The sequence below is a fragment of the Nothoprocta perdicaria genome, unplaced genomic scaffold (assembly GCF_003342845.1).
Source record: "Nothoprocta perdicaria isolate Ctin4 unplaced genomic scaffold, notPer1 scaffold_17, whole genome shotgun sequence".
NCBI classification, from domain to species: Eukaryota; Metazoa; Chordata; class Aves; order Tinamiformes; family Tinamidae; genus Nothoprocta; species Nothoprocta perdicaria.
The window spans coordinates 5,688,793-5,711,836 of record NW_020454871.1 but is presented as its reverse complement, the minus strand read 5'-3'; the positions used below and the strand labels follow the sequence as shown (position 1 = coordinate 5,711,836).

At 44.9% G+C, this 23,044-nt stretch overlaps 1 protein-coding gene across 1 annotated transcript; it reads right to left on the bottom strand.

Annotated features, from left to right (window-relative positions):
- Positions 1-6,525: 6,525 nt before the first annotated feature.
- SH2D1A (SH2 domain containing 1A) lies at positions 6,526-18,723 on the bottom strand. The gene is made up of 4 exons (XM_026036008.1): positions 18,587-18,723; positions 8,400-8,463; positions 7,290-7,431; positions 6,526-6,566 (listed from the first exon to the last, which is right to left on the bottom strand). Exons 1-4 carry the CDS (start codon positions 18,721-18,723, stop codon positions 6,526-6,528), a joined length of 384 nt encoding a protein of 127 aa, XP_025891793.1.
- Positions 18,724-23,044: the final 4,321 nt, after the last annotated feature.

Sequence of the window (23,044 nt, the reverse complement as noted above, 5' to 3'; positions counted from 1 at the left end):
GCCCTGCGTCCCTCGGACCAGGGCTCCTCACAAACCATCCGTAAAGCGCAGTGTTGGTTTTAGGCCTCATGTTGTTTCCATCTCAGTTTAATAAACCTGTTGTACTACTCATTTTTTTTTGAGTCTGAAGAAGATTGGTGAGTTGGGAGTTGATGAACCTAAGTGTGGATAGTAAATATGTTGATAAACGTAGAACATTTTGGAGATGACTCTTCACTTTTCAGCTCAATATCTAGAGCGCACAGAAAAACATTATATTGCATGGGCAGAAGTTTTTCTTTCCCAAGGTATCATGCGCTGCTGGCACAGTTATTTCATTGCAGAGTAAGAGATCCTTTTTCTAGTTTGCCATTTTTAATAGACCTGATTATCCTGAGGTGGAGGCGCCTGGGGGTGGGATGGGTAAGCAGATTTCCTTCACTGACTTTCAGAGGGAGCTAGAAGTCTTGTTATAGAGCCTGTGTATCCGTAACAGTGATGTTATTGCACATTTCTTTCAAAAGAGACACAGCAAATATACTGAAACAGTTTCTGCTTGTATTTACCGAAGCCAACAAAGTGCTTGCTTTAGCTTTCTTCATTTCTTTCCACTTTTTTTTTTTCCCCCCCTTTATTTTTTGGGCAAGTGGAGCAGCCTGTACTGAAGTTAGAGCTGAGCCTGCACTGCACAGTCAGGGTGGTGATGGGTGGCCACCCATCAGCTCTGGCCCCAAGGCACCCTCTGCTCCCCGACCTGGCGGGGATTTGGGGTGAAATCCACACTTTTGGATCAGGCTCATCACTAACTAAGGTACAGAACTTGGAGCTGGCAACATCCTCATTTGGTAGCTCTAATTTCCGTAATTTTCCATAAAAATCATGGAGAATTTGAATACCTCCACACCAGCCTAAAAATGGACCTTTGAAGTCCTTGAGCCTCTAATATGCTTTTAATCAATGGAAGAATAATTTATGAACTGTATATAGAGAGTGCATTCATAAATGTGATGATGTATTTTATCACTGATCCAAGATGTCAATATTAGAGTCTATTTTACCTATATTTTAAGCAATTATACTTTTTTGCAATTCGCTAATGAAGTATCATTTTCAAACTGCTTTAAATATCCATTATAAACAAATATTTGAAGTTCTTAGAATTACCTTGAACTGTGCATTTCTAGTATGTAATACATATTTAGTTAGCTTGTGCCTTTAGTTTCTTAAAGTTATATTTGTATTATATGCAGGAAATGCACTTTGTATTAACCTACAGCTGTGTTTTTTGATACTGCCTTGATTACTGTTGTTCTCCTATAATGCCAAAAGGTCGAAGAGTGAAATGTATTACAGGTTTGTCTCTGAAAGTAGATTTGGCATTTCCCGGGTCCTGGGTAGACCTTCTAAGGTACATTTTTGAATATTTCTTACGAGAATATTGATGTATAAAGACTCACATGACATTACATGGCCCTGTTCCAAAAAAAAAAAAAAAAATCAAGAATTGAGAAAGCTAAAAATAAATGTTATCTTGAGATAACAGTTCAAAAGAATTTTGTATAAGAGCACTGGAGAGTGGTGGTGCATCAACACGGGCCAGGCACAGAACTACAACAAACAAATAGCTTTGGACCATCTAGTCCATGAACAACCTCAGATGGAGGCAGGGAATAGGGAATATTTCAGTCTCCATTTTTTTTTCCTGGCAGGTAGGCCAATTTTTGCGTGTTGTTTTTGTATTCTTCTTTCTTTTTTGATTTTGCACTATAGCCTAGAGACCCAAATGAGAAAACAAAAATCCTACTAATGGCATGGGAAACTTTGTCAATTAGATCAGATAATTTGATGCACATTCTGCACTGTGATTGAGATCCTAAAAAAGCAGAAAAACACAAATTAAAAAAAAAAACACCACTATTGCACACTATTCTGTAGCAGAGTCTCTACCATGAGAAGATACCTTATGACAGCCAAACAAATAGTGCATATAAATAACGTTTCCTTTGCTTCCATATTTATTTAGCAAATCTAGAACATTTCAAAGGTATAAATATATATATAGATATATATGTAGAACATAGCCAAATAACTATATATGAACTGGTCAGTGTGCAACTCGGTATACACATGCTAGCTGTTTAGTTTGAGATCTTCAGCGTCCTCTCGGTTGTAACGCAGTCAGACTCTGGGCTCCCCGCGCGGCGGCAGCTCCGGCCCCGTGTCCCGCCGGGAGGGCTCCGCGTGGTGAAGGAGCCGCCGGAGCCGTGGACGGAGCCACGCGGGCAGCGCCGACGGCTCCTCCCGGACTCTTTCTACACCCGTCCTCGATGCAAAGCGTCTCCAGGGCCCAGGCATCCCGGCTGTACGGCGCAGCACTTCCCAACAGGAACTGGTGAGCTCGGCTTGGCGCTGTGGATCTGTCTCAGCATCCGTCATCGGCCGTCGTCTGTCCAAGGAAACGTGTTTTGACGATGACCAGTTTCTCCTTAGCTCTCGTGGTGGACTTTAACCTCTTAATAAATGTTAGTATATCAGATTGTGTCCTTGACAGTATTTTACTTGTATGAACCATGATAAACCATTAAAGTCGTCATGCTCTTCTGGCAAAAGTGTCAATAAAAGCGGGAGCGACGTGGGGCGTGCACTATGTGTCAGAGCAATGTTCCTTTCAGCTTTCTCATGAGAAGTAAAAATGTTTACACCGTATGCCAAGATCTTCGGTTTCTGCCTAACGCCGGCAAGAGGTTCCGATCTTACCGAAATTGTGGTTTAACGGCCCGAGCCTTGTTGCTAGGAGACACTAGGTTCCCCTTTTTTAATTCCTGCTCTAACTCCTGTGCTGAACAGTGACTGGGTACTGTACAGGTCTGTGTTACATGGCTGCAGTGAAACGGTCTGAGGTTTGCTCTGGCTTTCAGACCAGAAGCATGCTTTTTCTACAAGAACATCCCAGCAACGTGCTGTAAATATTGAAAGTTAATATATTATGTGTCGATATTTGGGGGAAAAAAAAAAGGTACTTTGACTATTTCATTTTTAAAAAATAAAGGTGCAAACTAATGGCACGTGATGTTGTCTGTGTTTCCACCGTGCGGGATGCCCTGAGTTTAGGAAGCGCTTCCCTATGAGTGCCGAGGTGTCCCCCAAGTGCAGCTTGAGGCAGCACTGGTTGATGCAAAAACCAGGGGAGTGAGCGGTGTTGCCAGCAGTGTTTGGTTTTACTTCTGATTCACCAATGAATGTCGGTCTCATAGCACTGCATGCAAAATCACAGCTTGGCTTTGCACAAAGGTGACTGTTTCATCAGAAAAACGTGAGCGAGGGAAGGAGTTCCTGGAAAGCAGCAGCAGCTTCCACGAAGCAGTCGTGCAGCTGCCGTGGGGCCCGAGCAGCAAAGCTGAATCGTAGAGTAATGGTTGGAAAAGGCCTTTGAGTCGAGCCATAAGCCCCTCAACACCCCCTGCTAACTGTGTCCCTCAGCGCCTCGTCTACACACTTGAACACTGCCAGGACCGGTGACTCCACCACTTACCTGGGCAGCCTATTCCAATGCTTGACTCTGCTTTTCATGTAGATTTTTTTCCTAATACCTAACCTGAACCTCCACCAGCCACAACTTGAGGCCACTTCCTCTTTTCCTAGTTACTTTAGAGATCGACTCCTGCCTCACTACAGTCTCCTTTCAGGTAGTGATTAGGTCTCCCCTGAGCCTCCTCCTCTCCAGACTAACTTCAGCTCTTCCTTCTCATAAGGCCTGTGCTCCAGCCCCTTCACCAGCTTCATTGCCCTTCTTTGGACACTCTCTACGTCCTTCTTGTCCTGAAGGGCCCAAACTGAACACAGTATTCAAGGGGCGGCCTAACTAGTGTCAAGTCCAGCACGGCGCTTCCTAGTCCTGCTGGCTACACCACTCTTGGTATGAGCCAGGAGGCCGTTGGCCTTCTTGGCCACACCGCTGGCTCACGTTCAGCCGGCTGTTGACCAATGCTCCCAGCCCCTTTTCTTCCACACAGCTCTCCAGCCGCTCTGCCCCAAGCCTGTAGCATGGGGTTGTTGTGATGACCGAAGAGCAGAACGTGGCATTTGGCCCTATTGAACCTCATACAATTGGCCTCAGCCCATTGAGCCAGCCAGTCCAGATCCTCTGCAGAGCTTTCCCACCCTCAGGCAGATCAGCTCTTCCTCCCTGCTTGGTGTGTCTGCAAATTTGCTGAGGGTGCTCTCAGTCCCCTCACTCAGATCATCGATAAAGGTATTAAAACACTGTCCCCTGAGGAACACTGTTCGTGACTGGCCACCAGCTGGATTCAACTCCATTCACCACCACCCTCTGGGCCCGACCAACCAGCCAGTTTTTCACTCAGCAAAGAGTACCCCTGTCTAAGCCATGAACTACCAGCTTCTCCAGGAGGAGGCATTGGGAGAGTGTGTCAAAGGCCTTGCTGAAGTCTAAGTAGACCATGTCCACAGCCTCATCCACTAGATGGGTCACCTGGTCATAGAAGCAGATCAGGTTGGTGAGGCAGGACTTGCCTTTCAGGAACCCGTGTTGGCTGGGCTTGATCCCCTGGTTGTCACACACATGCTCTGTGTGATTGTCCTCAATACGATCTCCTCTGTAACATTCCCTGACATGCAGGTCAGGCCTCTAGCTCCCCAAATCCTCCTCCCACTCCTCCTACCCACTCCTTCTTGTAGATGGGCATCACACTGGCAAGTCTCCAGTCATCTGGGGCCTCCCCTGTTGAGCAGGACTGCTGATAGCTGATGGAGAGATGACAATAGGGAGCTCTTATTTCCTGGCCTGCCTCAGAGAGATGGTGATAAGCAATTGTTCATACAACAACCGCACTTACAAGAAGGAATCTAACCACACGGCGCCACAAGGCAGGAGAGCTCCAGCGTGAGGCAGCAACACAAAAGGGTGCAACGTCATCACCTGAGGGCTGTCAGGACCACGGCGACTCAGTGTGTGGCACACTCATGTGTGCTGAAATACGTAACAATCATAAATTTAGTAGCTTCTAAATATTCTATGACAGAGCAAACCAAGCTCAACATACCACTATGCTGCACAGTCAGATAAGGATCTTGGTTGAACTGCAGGATGTGCAACAGGTTGGTGCAGCGCAATGCACCGTGTGGTGCTCATGTGGAGCTGCTTTGTGGTGGCAGCGATGGGAAGACGCTGAACCAGAGAGGACAGCTGAGCACAGAGTGGGAATCGATGTTTGTCACCACGTCCTGACAGTGCCCTCCACCTGTCCCTTCTTCATGTAGATGGCTGTTTCCAGTGTGATTCACAGGGAACAGGCTGCATGTCATGACAAGCGGCATGCACACACTCACGTACATGCACACACGCACAAAAACAGCAACACAAAACTTCAGCCTCACCAAATGCAAAGCAAAATGCTGCTTGCACAGGACTCACACTGCTTCCCCACTGCAATTACTGCCCCTTCCTGCCTGGCACCCCCTTTGCTATGGCCACATGACAACACGGGGACCCACGGGCCCGTCAGTGAGGTCAAGCCAGGGTGTCGGATCACACTGTGTGGGTCTCCCTAGTGCATCACCACAGGCAGCCACACACGTGGCCGTGCCAGCGCCTCGCAAGGCAGCTGGCACCAGCGACATCCCTATGGGCAGCAATGCACAGAGGTGTGACCTAGGGGGGAGCAGCTGCAGTACACCAAAATACTCGGCTATGGAAAGCAAGGCAGAGCAAACAGCAAGCCAAAATAATTCATTTCTTTGAGCCATATACATTTTTTTTCTTTTTGATGTAAAAAGAATAGCTGAAAACCACTGACCACAGAATCGTTGAGGCTGGAAGGGCCTAGAGATCCTCTAGGCCAACCTCCCCGTTCAAGCAGGGAGGTTGGGCTAGATGTTGTCTACAGCCTCATGTTCCCTATGTCATTGGGTGTTCCCAAGCACTCAGTAACGCACTGTCATCACCCGTGCAAGCAGTGAGCAGCCTATCTGCAGGGCAGGAGAGCCTGGAGGGCCAGTGCACCCCTAACACGGTTGCAGTGGGAGATGATCACTGCCATGTACACAGGTCGCCCAAGGCAGGAGCACCATACCCTGAGCAACTTCTGTGAGGACATGGGCCTCAGAACTGCCTGGCCCAGTGCTGCAGGAATCTCAGCCAGAGCAGTTGATTCTGAGGTCGTCACATAAAAAATAGGGGCTAATATTGAAGTGGAAAACACTTCTACTTGGGAGTACAAGGACAGGAGAAGAAAAAAAAAAAAAGATAAAGCTATTAACTGCTTAGTGGTTGACTTTTTTATCATATACATATATATATATACACACACACATATATATATAAAAAGCAAAACTAAATTCAAAATATTTCAAAACTTTTTAGAAACTTGAAACCTGTTATGAGCTAGAAAGTCTGTTACATACACATTTCTGCAAATGTTACGTGAAAACTCATGGAGTTGTGTTAACCATCACATAAGCCCGTCTGCTGCGGGCACAGCAGAGCGGCGAGACAGGCCGCGCGCATGCACTGCGGTGGGGACGTCTTCATGAGGGCTGCAGGGGGAAGCCGTGGCCGTCCGTCCTCCCTGAGGAGAGCAAGGGCAGAGAGGTGAGGGCAGCGTCTCGGCGGCAAGCAGCCCCAGCACCACAGTTGCTCTCACAGAATCATCGAATCATGATAGTTGGTAAAGACCCTTGTGTTCACTGAGTACAACTGCAAGCCTCTCAACACCATACCTGCTAAACCAAGTCCCCAAGCACCTCATCTTTCTTGACTACTCTCAGGGATGGTGACTCCACCACTTGCCTGGGCAGCCAGTTCCAATGCTTGACTACTTTCTATGTGGAAATCCTTCTTAATGTCTAACCTGAACCTCCCCCAGCACAACTTGGGCCTCCTCTTCTCAGGACTAGATCATCCCAGCTCCCTCAGCTGTTCCCCATAAAGTCTGTGCTCCCACCCCTTCATCAGCTTCGTTGCCCTTCTTTGGACTAGATACAGGACCTCAAAGTCCTTCTGGCAGTGAGGGGCCCAAACCGAACACCGTATTTGAGGTGCAGCCTCACCAGCATCAAGTGCAAGGGGACAACTGCTTCTCTAGTCCTGCTGCCTACACAATTCCTGTTACAAGGAATGCCACTGGCATCCTGGGCAACAGCAGCAGGGAGTGCAGGGAGCTGTGCAAGGCTCCCACTCCGGCGAGGCCACGGAAAAGCCCCGCTCTGCTCGCATTAGCAGGACTTGGTGCCATCCATGGGGTTCCCAGCAGCAAAGCTCAAGGAGGGTCTGGCCCGGGCGCCTCACGTACCTGCAGCCGTGGGGCGCTTGGCCTTGCCCTTGGTGACCACGGGGTGCTGCAGGGGCGTCACGAGGCCCTGGTCGGGCCTCTGGAAGGCCGTGATAAGGTTGCTGATCTTCCGGAAGAGCCGCCGGTGCACGCCGGGCGCCGTCTGCAACGCCACCGGTCCCACGTGTCACACAGGGCAGGACGACGGGTGGATGGCGCCACCGTCCCCGGCCCAGCAACGAGCCACGAGCTGCCCCGGCCTCAGCGAGCTGCCCCGGCCTCGCACCCACCTCCCCTTCCTTGCCCTTTTTAACTCCGCAGCAATATGTGACTCACAGTTACCCACAGGCCTGGCTGACCCCAGAAATCAGGCTTGTGTCTCAGAGCACTGCAAACACTTCTGTTGTTACAATAACAGCCAAAGAATTAAGCCTGTGTGTTTAGCAATTATTTACTGTTTGCAACTCACTGTTAAGGTGCAAACCGACTGCTAGATAGGAATTAATACGCTGACTAACTCCAAACAGAGCAAGACCTTCACCAAAGAAATGGAGGGTAACATTCACACTGCTTGAGCAGCAAGGTCTATATTGTGAACAGGCTTGTGCACACCTGAATCACCAGCTGCTTAGCACTCAGGTGGAGACACATTTTGTGTCAAGATTTGGCTATCCTATAATTGCACATGAATGTATATTTTTGTATCCTATATATATTTTACACAAATGATGAAATACTCTGGAGAAGAAATAAAAGTTTTAAATTGTGAATGTTGTACGTGGAATCGCTTTGGACATTCTGGCATCAGTAACACGTGTGCTAGAAGAGAAATGAATGCTGATGGTGCTTGTCAAATTACAAGAGCACAATATTTCTGCCATTTAAAATGATGCAAAACAATGCACTACTGCATTATGCAAGAGCTGAGATATAACAGGGAATGAATTTACGAGCTCAGGACTGCCAGAACTGGCACCAAGACATCTTGCTGATGGGCTCGCTTGAGATCAATTACCTTCAATGAAAATCCGACTATGCAGAAACATGAATAATTTGGATATACTTCATGAAATCAATACCAACATGAAGAGGATGCAGGTGTTTTTCAGAAGGACAGGGAGAAGTACCCACCTCAGCACTCCAGGACCCTTCGTCTGTCCTGTACACCCTGTAGGTGTAGACGTAACCTTGATGCCTGTAAAAAGAAATATTATTTATTATTACTACTCATTTATTTTGTCAGGTTTCATGTGCAGCACACTCTGATAATTGGTAGACCAACCTTTCCTAAATAAATCCATCCATATGGGCTACAGTTAGATGCAAAACTGAGACCTAGTTTGGAAGCTGTCTTCAAGCCTCTTTTTTTTTTTTTTTTTTTTTTTAAATATGTGCGGTATTTGTTTTACCCAGATCTAATTTATTGAGAGCCAGTTACTCCAGGTTAAATGACTGTTGTGCTTTCTGATGGAACATTTTTACTTTTCCTAATGGAACATTTTTATTTTTACTTTTTCAGTGATGGTCTTTTAATGACAAAACTAACACATAACTTCTCCAGAAAAAAAGAACACTTGTATTATTGTCAGACAACACTGCTGCTATGTGATTTATTTAAATGCAGATATTCCCAGAAGCAATACTATGAGTGTAATAATTTATTTGGAAAGCTAGCACCACAAAAATCCAAGTAAATTACTTTTTGTCTTGCCAGTACATTCCCAGTCCTCAAACACTGAACTGATAGAAGACCCCTGAACCTTAAGAGAGCATGAAATCTTCTCTTTTTTAAAAAACATCTATTTAGAAACCTTTGAGAATAAGAAGCCATAATACCTGCTGGTGTCTGCAGTGAGTCCTGCTGCTCCTAAGCATCCAAGACAGTGAGTGATCTACTTGGTAAAACCCTACACCAACACCCAAAGATACAGCTTAGAAGCAGGGACATGGTAGCGGTTCCATGGGTGCAATGTTAGTTGAGATGGTATCAGACAAGAAAAAGTGTATTTATTTTATACTTCACGGACTATCTGACTGCATAGCAGGATTTTAGGGATCACTCGCTATTTCAACATCAATTTTTATTCTTAAGAAAGCAGAAAAACACTCTATCTCTTTCCAATTTTGCACAGTGTTACAGTAGTTACCGCAAAATAGGAGTCACAATCAATGACGCAGACACCCTAAGATCACAATTACACTCCATGTCATTGCTCCTGGACAAATTCTTATTAAAAAGTCATTATGGCAGCCCCTGCAAAGGGCTTTGATTTAGCCAGTGAGGATGCTGTCACATTGCTCTGACACCACAGAGTGGGAGCTGGGCACCCAGCTCCGATTTGTGAGCGTTTTTCCCCCCCCCCCCCCGGCAATTTAGCGCAGAGCCCCTGGACACAGAGCACATTCCCTCCTGTCCGACCTGCAAGAACACGGATGGCTGCTGCCTCCCATCAAAGGTGCCCTGCTGCTCGTGCAGGTGGACATCCATCCAATAGAAATCCCAGCTTTCCACCACAGTTTCGTCCACCTTCCCATTTTAAGGAGCATTTTTGCAGAGCCACAAGTCCCCAGTTGGTGCCAGATGGACATGAGAAGCATCTGGTCGTGATGTTCATGGACCACCAATGGAGAGGTGGAGAGGACCGACACAGACCGAGAACACGGTGGTACTCATGTTCCACCCTTGGATGGTCATGGTGGTTGATAACAGAGCCCAAGCTCAGATGTTTAAAGCACATCCATAGAGAGGCCACCAGAGAAGTTCATGTTTGGAAAAGTCATTGCCTCCCATTATAGCCCTTGGACCATCTTTTTGTACCACATCTTACAACTGATGCGATATCCTCATATTATAGAGATGTATCACAGATATTTTCATCTTCTCTTGAGTAGCTGATGTTCACATTATCTTTCTAGAAATCACAAGGAGCTTTCCTGCTGCCTAGTGTATGTAGGATGTCAGTCACTGTATGGATACTGAAATAAGCTTTTTTTTAACGTCAGGGTAAAGGGAAATACCAAATCCAATTTTGCATTTTATCCCGTCTCATTGGAATGGATGTTTTACCATCTCCCTGTTTTTCTTTCCAAACCTCAAAACCAAGAGAACTGTCTTGTAAAATCAAAGACTCACTCTCTTGCCTCCTACTTTTACTAATACTCTGTGAGGATCACCAGTGCTTGTGCTTAGTTGTCCTGAAGCATTCCAATTGCTCAATCACTTTAAAAATCTGATTTTTCCACAAACGGCTCAGTTGCCTGGAAAACTACCATCTGTTGTTTGTCTTTTCCTCCTCCTAAGAGAGCCCATGACTTGAAGTGGTGGGAGGATTGGGGTGCTCAGAGGTCTGATGGCTTTTCACATGCTGCCAGAAGAGCCTACTAAGCTGGACAAGCTAAAAAATAAAGCCCAGACAATATTCACAGCCCAAGGATAGAGTCACCTACATAGCATAAAAACCTGTAAATAACACAGACAAGCCTGGGGAAAGCACTAATGATAATACAGATATAATCTGCGAGAGAAACAGGAACAAGAATGTGGACATTTTGAGCACGATGTGGAGCATGAGCGGAATGTGACAGTGCTGTCACAGCCCTGCCAGTGACAAGTGAGAGCTTCAATTCATTTGGCAAGTCTGCTTTTCCCTTTTCCCCAGAGGAGGACAGACTGCAAGGCATGAAGAGGGTTTAGCGTTCGTAAGCTGAAAAACTCCATGTTCTCATCTGTTGTTAGCACTGAAGCCATGAGCAAACAAACCCCCTTGTGCAAAGGGAGATGAAACAGGCATTTTGTGGGCGCTTCTTCGGAGGAAATGGACCAAGGAATGGGGCTCTGTTTTGTTAAGAACATGAAAAACTAGGTCTTCCCATCCAAACACTTGTTGCCAGGATCTTTGTTTCCACAAAATGAAGGCTTTTTTTGATAATTATTCCCATAACAAATATGATCTTATCAAAACTTTCTGTTAAACAGCAGGAACTTACTTCATTACCACTTCAAAGTGCTTTCTACCTTGAGTGTGTGAGTGACATGATTTTGATGAGCCAAAAATGTCTTTACTTTTACATGGGCACAGGCTCCCATGAGAAATACCTTATAATTTAAGCAGCCCAACATAAAGTGAGATCAGTGGGGCTGAAGGAGGAACAAGCTATTTTTCTAAAACAAAAATCAGAAGAAAAAAATTAAAAATTGAGCCTGTGCAGAACATTTACTTTCCAATTAGTAGAAGAGACAACACCTGGAGAAAGCAAGAAGGAAAGTGTGCTTACTGGCCCTTAGGTCTCAGGAGATGGGAAATTCCCCAGCGATCATCAGAGGATGGCTCAGTTTTCTACAACTTATTCAATTCATGGCAGAAAAAAGGCTTAATTACAGGCTGTCCCCATGCCTAGCTGCTCAAGCCAGTAAGCTGAGTACCATGTGGCCTGGGCACAGCTGTCCCCATGGGCTGGTGGCCACTCTCCCCCTCACAGCTTGTGTCTCAAAGCCATTGTCCATACAGAGCCAGGCCCTGACCTCACCTCCTTGGGCAAGGGAAGACCAAGGAGAAGGACACGTAGCAGGTCAATGAGAGGAGGATTTCAGGTGGGCTCTCGCTGACATCCGCTTGTCTGGGTTTCCCTGAGAAGGACCTCACGCCCAGCAAGCACCGATGAAAGGCAAGGCTGTCCTTTCGTCTGGCCTGAGCTCTTCTACAGCAAGCTCTGCTGTCACAAAGGTCCTACTCTGTGCCAATGAAGCTAAAGCAATGGGCGCAATCCCGAATTAGCAACTCGGTGACCTGAGCCCTATAGACTCCTGATCGAAGATGGGAAGTGCTGGTGCATCGTGAAGATGCTGGCAAGGTGAAGTGCAAAATAAATCTTGCTAAAAAGACAGCACTGGGCAGCACTTAAAATTTTAAGAGTGGTTTAGTGACCACTGATGATTTTTCTCTCCTCTCACATGTTTCAGGTAATTTCTTGTCTCCATAGCAAAGGAGCTCTACCAGCTGGGAACACCACTAGCACCGTCTCTGTTGCAGCAACATAATTAGGAAAACTTTGTCAAAGGAAAAATCTAGGAAAAGTTCTTATGATGACAGGAAACAGTCCACTTTTTGTATTACAGTTGTATTTTTCTTTATAGACAGATAATTCCTCCCAATGAGCTACAAAGGCATCTTTTACAGATGACATACCAAGACAGCATCTGTCTACCTGTCCTCTCCACTCCTGCTTTTCAACTGTGATCAGACTTGCTAAACCCATATTTTCCTTAACAGGTGAATAATTATAATCTTCCGCACCACTGAAATTGCTAGAGGATATTAGCTGCATGCTGCAGCTTAAAATTAACCATGACATTTCGGCTGCATGGTACATTTTAGAATCACTTCCAAATGTTTTGCATCTCAGTTGGGGAATTTTATTAAACTAATTTGTATTCATTTCTGACTCCAAAATGGAATGTAAAGGGATCAAGACAGAGATGGGGGAAAGCAATGTCAGCAATAAATGACATCAATTTCCTTCTCTTTACATCTCTTTTTTCTGATGTCTCTGCACTATAATAATCAACTCTTCTTATGTGGTGCATTTGCATCCTGACCTCACCTGGGAATTTCAGTTAGACAATACTACTTAAGAATGAACTACAACCTATGAGTAATGGTCCTGGGTGGGCCATTACATGGTGCCTTTTGGGCTTCTGCACAAGGCTGTCACCTCAGACTAATGTGAAGGTGAGAGATGGAGATGTCAAATGAGGGTATCAGGTAAAACAATGTATTTTCCGTATGTTTTCTGACAGTTGCATGGGGAAATGGTGGGGTTTTTGGTGCAGTTATTAAAGCAAGGGTGAAAATTTGCTTGAAGGAAGGTTTGTCTCCAAGCAGTGGTGGCCTCCAAGTCTGGTTGGCAGCTGTCAGCTCTGGCCACATCTGGGTGCACAGCTACAGCAGCTCCATGACTGCACGCTAGAGATGTCACCTGTCCTGGCTTGGAGGAAAGAAAACTGGAACTCATTTGAGACTGGGGATCTTGGAGAGGAAGGGTGGTGGTGGAGCTGGTGTGGGAGGAAAGAGAAGGGGCTCTGCAACCATGTTTGCCGGGCAAGGAAATGAGGAGCAGGAGTGCGATCAGAGCCACCAGCACGGACCATGGCCCCACAGCAAACAATGACACAGCCAGTCCAGCCCATCTCATGCACAGAGCGGGTGTCCACAATAAAAGGTGCTTGCAGTGCCCATGGACCACAGTGAAAGGTCCCTTGGAGTAATCCCTGTGCAAAGGGGTGAAATAAGGCAATGGCAGCCTTATTAATGGGAGCTTCTCTCCCTCTCTCTTAATTGTTATGCTTCTGCTTGGTCTGTTCATCATGTAAAGGTCAAAAAGTCTTGTTAGCTAATGCAGGAGAAAATCCAATTTAAGCTCACAGCTCTTCCCTCCATCCCAGAATATGCATTTTCTGGTTGACAAGCAGTCTACTCCCCGGTTTGTTTAGGTCTCAGGCATACAATCAAGGTACAACAACTTAGCAATTACCACCCATTCGCTAACTCAGCCTGAAGAAATAGCACACACACTGAGGTGATGCTCAAGCTATAAGCTCAGTGTCACCAAGAGTGAATAAAATAGTTTAAACTGGTGTTTACAAGATCTGAAAAGCCCAGCAGTTGCTGCTGCTGACCTCCCAGTAGCTCCCCATACTCCCATTTGAATTTAAACTTTGGATTGCTGATTTCCTTACTTATTGTGGCCAAAAAATATCATCTTGAGCATAAATCTGTAGCTAAGAGTAGCTTCCCATACAATTATATTATAAAGCAAATGTATTTCGTATCTCTGTGAAATATTATTAATAATTTAGCAATAATTCAAGAATAGGAGTCATTTGGTGCAGCTGCTGGTTAGATTTCTTGTGTTTCTAACAGAGAAAAGGTAGGCAAGGCTCCAACTAAAACATTTCTCAACCTGAAATCATTACTCAAAGTAAAAATGCAAATCTCAAGCCTGCAATATGATGATAGAGCTAGTCTAGGTTCTGCTCTCCAGTGATTTTTACCCTTTCTTTCTAGGTTTGCATAGTGATTAGCCACTGTTCAGACCACCTACCTTCTCTTAGATCTTTCTAAGAAAATCAACTGAAATATCTGAAAGCCCCTGAAAAGCTATTCTTGGCAAAGGCAAAGCTCACTCTGATTAGTGGGGAGCTGAAAGGAGCAGGAGCTCACCTCAATAAATCTAGCACTGTGCTGTAAAACAGTTTTTCATAGCAGAAAACAGTGCGTGATATTTACAGCAGCAACCTTGAGCTGAGGGGCGCCCCTTCAGAGAGAAGCTTTTGTTCCAAATTACATTTTAAATGCTGCTACTGATGATGTGCAGTGTTATAATAAATGCAATTAGCCTGCCATTTCCATCAGAAATATTACATGGCAAACAAAAGATACGCTAAGCTGCAGGCAACTCGTGAGGGTGTATTATACCTTCACACTGCACAGCTGATCCATCTGCTGCACCAGAAAGTTCCGGCACGTTGCCTCAACTTGTGCACTGTGGTTATGGTGACAGATAAAGCAGCGTATGTAAAATCTGATAGGACTGCAGCCTATCCCTGTTGTGATTATTGTTGCTTCAAAAGCCCTAAACAGTTCCCTAGTTCAGGTTTCGATTATTCTCCACAAATTGAATGCAGTGCAGTACATGAATGGCTGATTTCAAACAAATAATCTGAACATACGGTTTGACGAGGATGTCATGTTTACCCAAACACTCACGCAGAAATATTTAAAGGTCTGAAAAAAACTACTAACATTTCAAGTATATGAATTTTAAGACCCAAACTACAACTGCTTTATCTTGGCCAATTCAGGCATGAGCTCCTTGTTTCTGCATGTGCACTCATCTATCTGTGAAGTGGCACTTTTGGTACTCTCAGTCATTTTATTCATGCATTTTTTCAGGCACAGTTTAAGCAGCTGCTTCCCACACCAGCCACTGCTATTGTGTCCTCTGTCCCCCACTGACTTCATTAGGAGCTACATGAACAGAGGATTTCTGAGGGTGCTAAAAATGTCAAGCCGAGTATTGAGTGAAGAGGAAAACACAGCAGTAAAGAAAGCTCCCTGGAACAATCAGTTGCTGATATAAAAACCTTGGGAGTACTGCGCAGAGTGTCTAACGTGTTTACAGGTAGGACATACATATTTTTTAAAGCATAAACATTTCTACTATCCCAACTTTCAAGAACAGCAAAAACCTTCTTGTTTTTCTGTGCAATCAGAGACATTTCCAGGAAATCATTGTGTGCCTCTGCTACGACATTCAAACCATGGTGAGCAACGTGCTTACAGTATATATTATTAGTTTAATAATGGTATTCATACAGTGAAGATTGTGGGAGCACTTAGTTCTAGGCACCTTGCAAAAGTTTGCAGGCAACACCTGCATTTACAAGAGCCCCTGGGGTCCTCGCTACAAAATAAAACCTTTGCACTCATCCATGCATAGTCTTATTGTGGTCTTCAAATATTAATGAAAGTGGGTTCTTCGTGTTTTACCACAGCCACACCAAAAATAAACAAAACTAAAAAGAACTCAGGGCAACAGAAAGCAGCACTAAATAGAAATAAAGAAGAATTTAGGAGAATTTAGAATTTAGGAGAAGCAGAGAGGAAGCAGAGCTTTTTTGACAGGCCCTCAAAAGCCAGCGCCCTGCCTGCCACTCTTACCCACGGCCATAGCTCAGGTTTTATGCAGCTACCTGTCTTTTTTATGCTTGCTCTGTAAAATCAGTGTCAATCGCAAGGGCTGCAGCAAGTCTTTGACTCTTCTCCCTTCTAAAGGTCAGGGCTCCACTTTTAATTGGAAGAAGAAAAGGCAATCGAGCCTGGCCGTAAACAGCGCTGCCTTCGCTACGTGCCTAAGGAGCCTCCAAGGCTGCCAAAGTGTGTCTAGGTTTTCAGGGGTGCCCAAGGGAGGCGAAAGGGTGACATCAACTTATGGAATGAATATGAAATTGGAAAAAAACGGGGCATTATAGAGTACAACCCTGCAGCTGTCACAGGACTTGTCTCTAGCAAGTCATCTAGCACCCCATGTCTGCTCTTCCGATTAGAGTTTGGGGGCTTGAGTCCATTGGTTTATTTTACTAAATCCAAGCTTAGAGTCCTCCATTGAATACATCTCTAAGGCCTTCCCTACTTGCTCCTCCAGTTTCTTTACAAAACTGTTCTGCTTTAGTAAACTTTTGCCCATTAAAGCACTTTTCTGGTTTATGGCACACATTTCTCTAAACTGTCATTGCTGTCGTCAGTGCGAGACCGTTTTCTGGTATCTTTATGATAACTGTCTTTGAAGTTATTGTGTGATACGTTGTTTACTGTATCATCTATTTCTTACACAATGTTCTGAACTGAAGTATCAAGAAGTATTGGCATCGAGACTTAATGCTGGCATTTTTCAGCCAGCTATATTGGATCATAGTCATAGTAACATATTTCATTTAATTTCTTAGCTGGACTTACCCAAGATGTTATTGAACATTTCCCTCATACTTGAGGAATTATAAAACATTTTAAAGAACCTATATTCTACAGGAAGCCTGCATAATATTTATCTGGAATATTTTTTAGTGCAGAGATCTTACATGAAAGTCCCATAATTTCCAGAAACAATTGGATTCAGTTTGTTCCTTACTGAATCTATTTTTAGTTTTCCCCAAAATTTGAAAAAGTCCATAGCTAAAAATCCTTGCTGTTCTTCCTATTATATGTATTTTATTTCACTCAAGAACTTTTATCCTAAGAACATAAATTACCATTAATATAGCAAAATGTCCCAACTGACTGCATGCAGACGAAAGACCTTGTTATACACTTACATCCTGATGTAGGCTGATGATGGACTTCTTATTTTAGGCTCCTCTGTTTTAGGCAGCATTGTAACATTCCGCTTGACCCTCTTTCTAATTCCTTAGTGCTTTGCCTGCACTGAATGGCTTCTGAGTGTTAAGGAGATATATCACCATTTCCTCTAATATTTATTTAAAAAGGCTTCTGCTTTTATTGCCTATCCCCTTGCTGAAATCACAGCACTCCTTACCTCTCTGCACAGTTATTCTATTTTTGTTTTTTTCAGGATACTTCATATTTCTAATTTTCCAGCTTGCTGGTAAAGGCTGAGGTAAAGCATTTGTTAGCAGTGGTGTTCATCTTCTACTTTCATGAGAGTAGTATGCCTCTTCTGCCATGAAGACCATTCCCTAAAAGGTGGTGGTGCATTTGTGGTCACCTATAACCCCCTCACATGTCTCCATTTACTGGGCTGCAGAACAGGAATTGCAATGCACACCCAGGGCTTAATTACAAATTGCTTGCAATGAATTCAACACCTTTGGGGAAAGCTTGACCTATGACTTTGCCTTTTCCATTCTTCTGCTTGGTACCTCTAAGTGTCTTTGCTATCTGTTAGTGAATTTCTGACTGACACGAGAACAGTTTTCTCTCATATTCCTTCCCCCAACTTTCAGTTTTTAGCTGAAATAAGAAGCAATCATCTATTTAGCCTTGATAGACACCTCTTTGCTCCTTCAGCACAACAACACTGCATCCTGCAGAACTAACTCTCAGGACTTCTCAAGCTTCAGCTTTTGCTAAAAGTAGGGCAATTAAAATGCTTCATTAAAATGAGGCCCTATGCCTGTGCAGTCCCAAAGCTCTGTCAAAGAAGCCTCTCTCCCCCCTTTCTGATAGAACATCTGATCCATCTCTTTCACAAGCTGATGAATTACCTTAGTTTGTTACCCATTGCTGTGTCAAACAGCACAGTGGCCATTTACTCCTCATCCGACTGCATGGGGGACACAGAGCTGAGAGCCAGCACCCAGGTGAAGGCAAGTCTTTGTCCGGAATAGCAACGACTTGGTGCTGCCGCTCCCACTGCCTCGCCAAGCCAGGAGAAGATGGGGACGTGGGTAAGCTGGCGTTGGAGAGGCAGAAGCATCTGACCAAGAGCAAGAGGTTGAGCAGCAGCACACGCGATCCTCAAGCCACAGCACCCAGCCCATCTCTACTGCAGCATTTATGGCCTCCTCCATGTTCCCAAGCAAGTCATCTCCCAGGTTGAGACCCCAAAAAAGCTCTACGAGGTCTTTGGAACCAGACTTCAGACATTTGCCTTCATGTCTAGGCAGGAGCACCCTGCAGACACTGGCTAGTGAGCCACCAGTCGCTGTCTGTGCGGCCAGTCCCTCAGGCACCAGCTCGAGGAGCGAGGGGCCCGGCTCCCTCCCGCGCTGCGTTGAGGGGCTGCTGTCTTGCTATACTCACAGCACGCAGAGGCAGTAGACACCCGAGATGGTCTCGCTGTCCCGCAGCAGGTAGCTGCCATCCAGCCCCGAGGCCAGCAGCAGCTTCTCGCCGGCCTCCCGCGTGATGCCACCATGGTACACGGGCAGGGACTCCATGGCAGCGAGGCGCTGTCCCGGCGCGGGGACACAGCGGTGCGGTGCTCACACACACGCCGCTGCCTCCAAGTGCTCCTCAGCTCTGCCACAAGGGTAGGTGTAAACAGGATGTGTTCACGCCTTGGGGGCCTCCTGGGGCGGGCAGTGAGATGAGGAAAGAGGGAGGAAGGAGCGCAGCTTCCTTTCGGCTTGTCTCCTCACGTCGTGACATGCTCACACGCCTCCACGTGTGGCACCGAGGTGCCATTTCAAACACACGGCTCTCAATCACGCAGCCCACGGGGTGACAGAGGTACCAGCCCCACGGTGAGCAGGTGTCCTTGTGTGCCACAGCAGCCAGCAGCAGGAGCCCAGGAACGCCGACGGAAAAGAGGCTTCTCCTGTGGTCACGCGTGTTTCCTTGACGCGCTTGCACCTTGAAACCTCTGATGGGCTCCTGTTTGCAAATGGCTCTGTTTGTTTGCAAATGGTCTGCAGAGTTGTTTTCTCCCTCCAGATATTTCGACTCATGGGAGAGCAGAGCCCGCTTGCTGAGGCTGAGCTGCGCTACGCAGCAGTATCAAGGCGGTGGCGAGCAAACACAGCCGCACAAAATAAAAGCTCACACGGGCACAGAACACCGTGTCCCAACTGAAAAAAAAAAAAAATCAGTGTCTTGCAACAGAAAGCTTAGGAACAAAGAGTGAAAAAAAAAAAAAAAAAAAAAACAACCAAAAGTAAGGGTTTTTTTCAGGTGTTCATCAATCGAAGTATTTTCTCTTGAGCCTCTCCGACTTTTTACCTTTCAAATCTGACCCTCAAGATAGCTTTTCATTACCAATATTTTATTTCAAACTGCATGCAAACTTGGAGGGGCGGGCATTTGTTGTCCCACATATCATCGTTATCTTGGCCACAGAGCCATGCATCCGTGCCTAATGGCAAAGCCACTGCTTTCCCAGGGGCCTGGGAGCCCCTTCCCGCTGCTGCCACCTCCAGCCAGGGACTGCCTCCTGCTCAGGGCCACAGCAGCTGCACAGGCTGAGGAAGAGCTCAGATTAAGACGGACTTCTGCTGCTCTTTATGGCTGTTCAGGTTTATTACATAGATTTCCAATCTCCTATTCAGGTGAATCTGGGGACTCAGCTTTCCTGCTTAATTTTTTAAACCAGTTGTTAAAGTATTTGCACAACAAAGTAGTGCTACTTCCTACTGTAAATGGGATTAATATGCATGGTGACAATGTACAAGCAAAGCAACACTCCCTCGCAAAGCTGCTGCCTACTTCTTTCCTCTTTTTTTCAAACTACCTGTACTCTGGGGGATTTCATCTAACTTTCCCATTTCTCAGCCTATTTTCAATATTAATCACTTGATTTCGGAAGTATGCGTGTTGTTAGCGGGAAAGGAAAGCAGCCAGAGTCATCCAATGTCGCAGGCGTCATTTTCCCACTCACTGGTTTCAGCCAAGGCATCTGTAGAAAATCATGAAACTTTTGACTGCAAGAAGCTGTCCTAATTGTGGAGTCACAGCATTACCTGAGGGCGCTGCATACTTACAGGGGTTTGATGAAGCAGCAACTATTAATGAAAAAGAGAGGGCTGTAAACGCTGCACTTGGCTTTCGCTAGGTAGAGAAGCCACAAAACTCTCACCACTGCGTCCATACAAATCCCTTAATGCCCTGCTGGCTAGGGAATATGCAGCTTTTAAGAAGTAATTGAAATGTTGAGCTATGTGACAAATGATACCAGGTAACTGTCAAGGGCAGAGAGCACAACACAAACTGCTCCAAAACCAGTGACATTGGTGCTGCTTGGTCTAAGAGAGATTTTGTGACACTGCTGTTGCTATTCTGTGCTGTATGACCACGGCTGGAGGAACCCTCCCTTGCACCAGTCAAGTTGTCTTCCCTTCAACTTTGCACGGCTGTATTCGTACCGACTGCTCCTATTTTTAATACACTTATTTTGAAACAAAATGCAGGAGAACTGTTGCTTGTCATCCTGTTTCACAATGCTGCACCTCGCTCGAGCTGAGAGTGCAAACTGTAAAATACAGCAGAAGCCTTAGGAAAGCAGGAGAAATGACCAAGAATCTATTCTAGGTAGGACGTAGCCTCCATTGCCTTCCAGTGGAAACGTGTGACCTAAAAGGACCACTCAGCTGGCCCTATTGGATCCTGGGTGGTCCTTTCTCTTGCTTAATTTGGACAACATTCAGCATATTCATGCATGCCATAGCTTTGGCCTAAGCTATATCAGTGAAGATAGCAGTCCTTGCAGCATGCTATGAAAAATTTATCAAAAATATACATGAAGGAAAGGAAGTACTTTAAAGTGCCCTGAAATATTCGGCCATGAAACACAGGCTTAGAAAGATAGGCCTGCATAGACCTCTTGGGTCATCAAGTCTAGTTCTCTGCTATCTTAGCCAAGCACATCATACAATCCCTTTCAGCAAATCATTATACTCTCTCTTAAAAGTAGCTTGGGGTTTGTTGTGGTCTTGTTTGTCTGTCGTTGTTGTTGTTCCCACTGTTCTCATTGGAAAGCAATTGCAGAACATCACTATTCTGTTGTTTGGTAACATGCTTCCAATTTCCAACCTAAATTTATTCATGGCCAATTTGTGCTCATTTGTTCTTGTGCCAATGTTGTCATTTAGTTTAAATAGACATTTTTCCATTCCTGGAGCTTAGGCCTCTGAGTTATTTATAAAGCCCTCTCAGCCTTCATTTTCCTAAACTCCTCTCATAGTTAGGACTCTCCCTCGTCATGGTCAATCTAATAGTCTTTCCCTGTGCTTCTGAAAAGTGAAACAAATTTGTGTGTAGCGGACTAAATCCCACCAGGTGCCATATACACCCTTACGATTACTTTATTACTGTGGCGAAAATGCCTTGCTTTGCATGCTTTACGTCCCCTCCTTGATCATTTCTTACCTCCTAAGCATCCAGGTATAGCAGAACCCTGGCTAACAAGCCCAAAGAGAGATTGTGCTCAAATCCTTTCATCCATTTCTATTCCGCTCCTCGAGGTCACCCACTTCTTCCTAAGGGAAAATTCTTTGTCTCTGTGTTAACGGTATCTCCCTCTTTTACATCACTGGTAAATGCCATTAACATACGACTATTTTTTATGCCAACCATATCAGGCCCAAGACTGATGCTTGACAAACTCTACCTTCCCTTCAACACTTATTTTCTTCTACTACTCACTTGCTTATCCACTTTTCAATTTTTGTACTAATATTGCATTTTAGCTAATAATTTTCCATTGGGCACTATACCAAATGTTGCACTTAAGTTTACATTATTAGTTCTAAGCACATCCTTTGTCTCTAAAGATCAGTTATGATAATATTCTAGACATGGGGACTTGTAATGTGCCTGAGAAGTGGAAGCAAGGGAGACAAAAAGAAATTACCTCAAGTATTCTGAACACCTGCAAAAATTTGAGACGATTTTCATTTTCAGCTGAACTGCTTCATTCACCCCTAATGATGACATTTTCATACATTGTTGGATTTTATAACAATTCTAGCTATTACAACACTAATGCAAAAGCATCATTAAAATTCTCAAATAATGTTATTTGACTGAAAATAAGAATGACCTGTAGGACCTTTATGAAATTAATGCCACTGCAGAACTGTTATAGGAAGGCCTTGTATAAAGGGCTATAAAGCAAGATAAAACTAAAATACCTGAATTGGTAGTTTTGCTGATGCAGTGGTATTATCTTAAATGCCATCTCTATAGAGGTGCTGGAAAAGTAGCTTCAAAATCACCACCTATTGCAATGATTCTGGAAAAAAAATAGTCAAAAGACACATTAAAACACAAGTGACTTTAAAAATGATTTTCACTATTTCGTATCACTTTCGTTTTTAATGTAATCTCACCAAATATACAGAACAACTGTAGAGAATTATATCTGTAAATGGATAGTTATGTGGACTTGCTGTACACATGAGAAAGTAATATGGAGATTCAGTAAAACATTGGTTATTCTATATAGGACCTGTAGAATCGTTATCAATTAATTGCATATAAGTCCTAGGTAAAATCTCCCAATTCAAAATATGAATTGCTCAAATATCACATGAACTTCTGTTGGCATATTTGCTATTCAACCAGTAACTACTGGTGGAGCCCAGAGGTCAGTTCTGGGTCCAGTACTGTATAAGATCTATAAGATGTGGCAGAGGCCACATCTGGAGTGTTGTATTTAGTTCTGGGCTCCTCAGCCCCGGGTAGGCCAAGGACCACAAGGGTGATTACGGGATGGGAGCGTCTCTCATGCACAGAGGGGCTGAGGGAGCGGGTACTCGCTAGCTG

Bases quoted from the DNA above. Each gene is read 5' to 3' on its own strand.
- SH2D1A (XM_026036008.1), bottom strand. From the start codon at position 18,723: ATGGAGTCCCTGCCCGTGTACCATGGTGGCATCACGCGGGAGGCCGGC. The intron at 8,464-18,586 runs GTGAGTATAGCA...TTCTTTTTACAG, and splicing joins GTCTACTGCCTCTGCGTGCT to GCATCAAGGTTACGTCTACA. The intron at 7,432-8,399 runs GTGGGTACTTCT...GTGGCGTTGCAG, and splicing joins AAGGGTCCTGGAGTGCTGAG to ACGGCGCCCGGCGTGCACCG.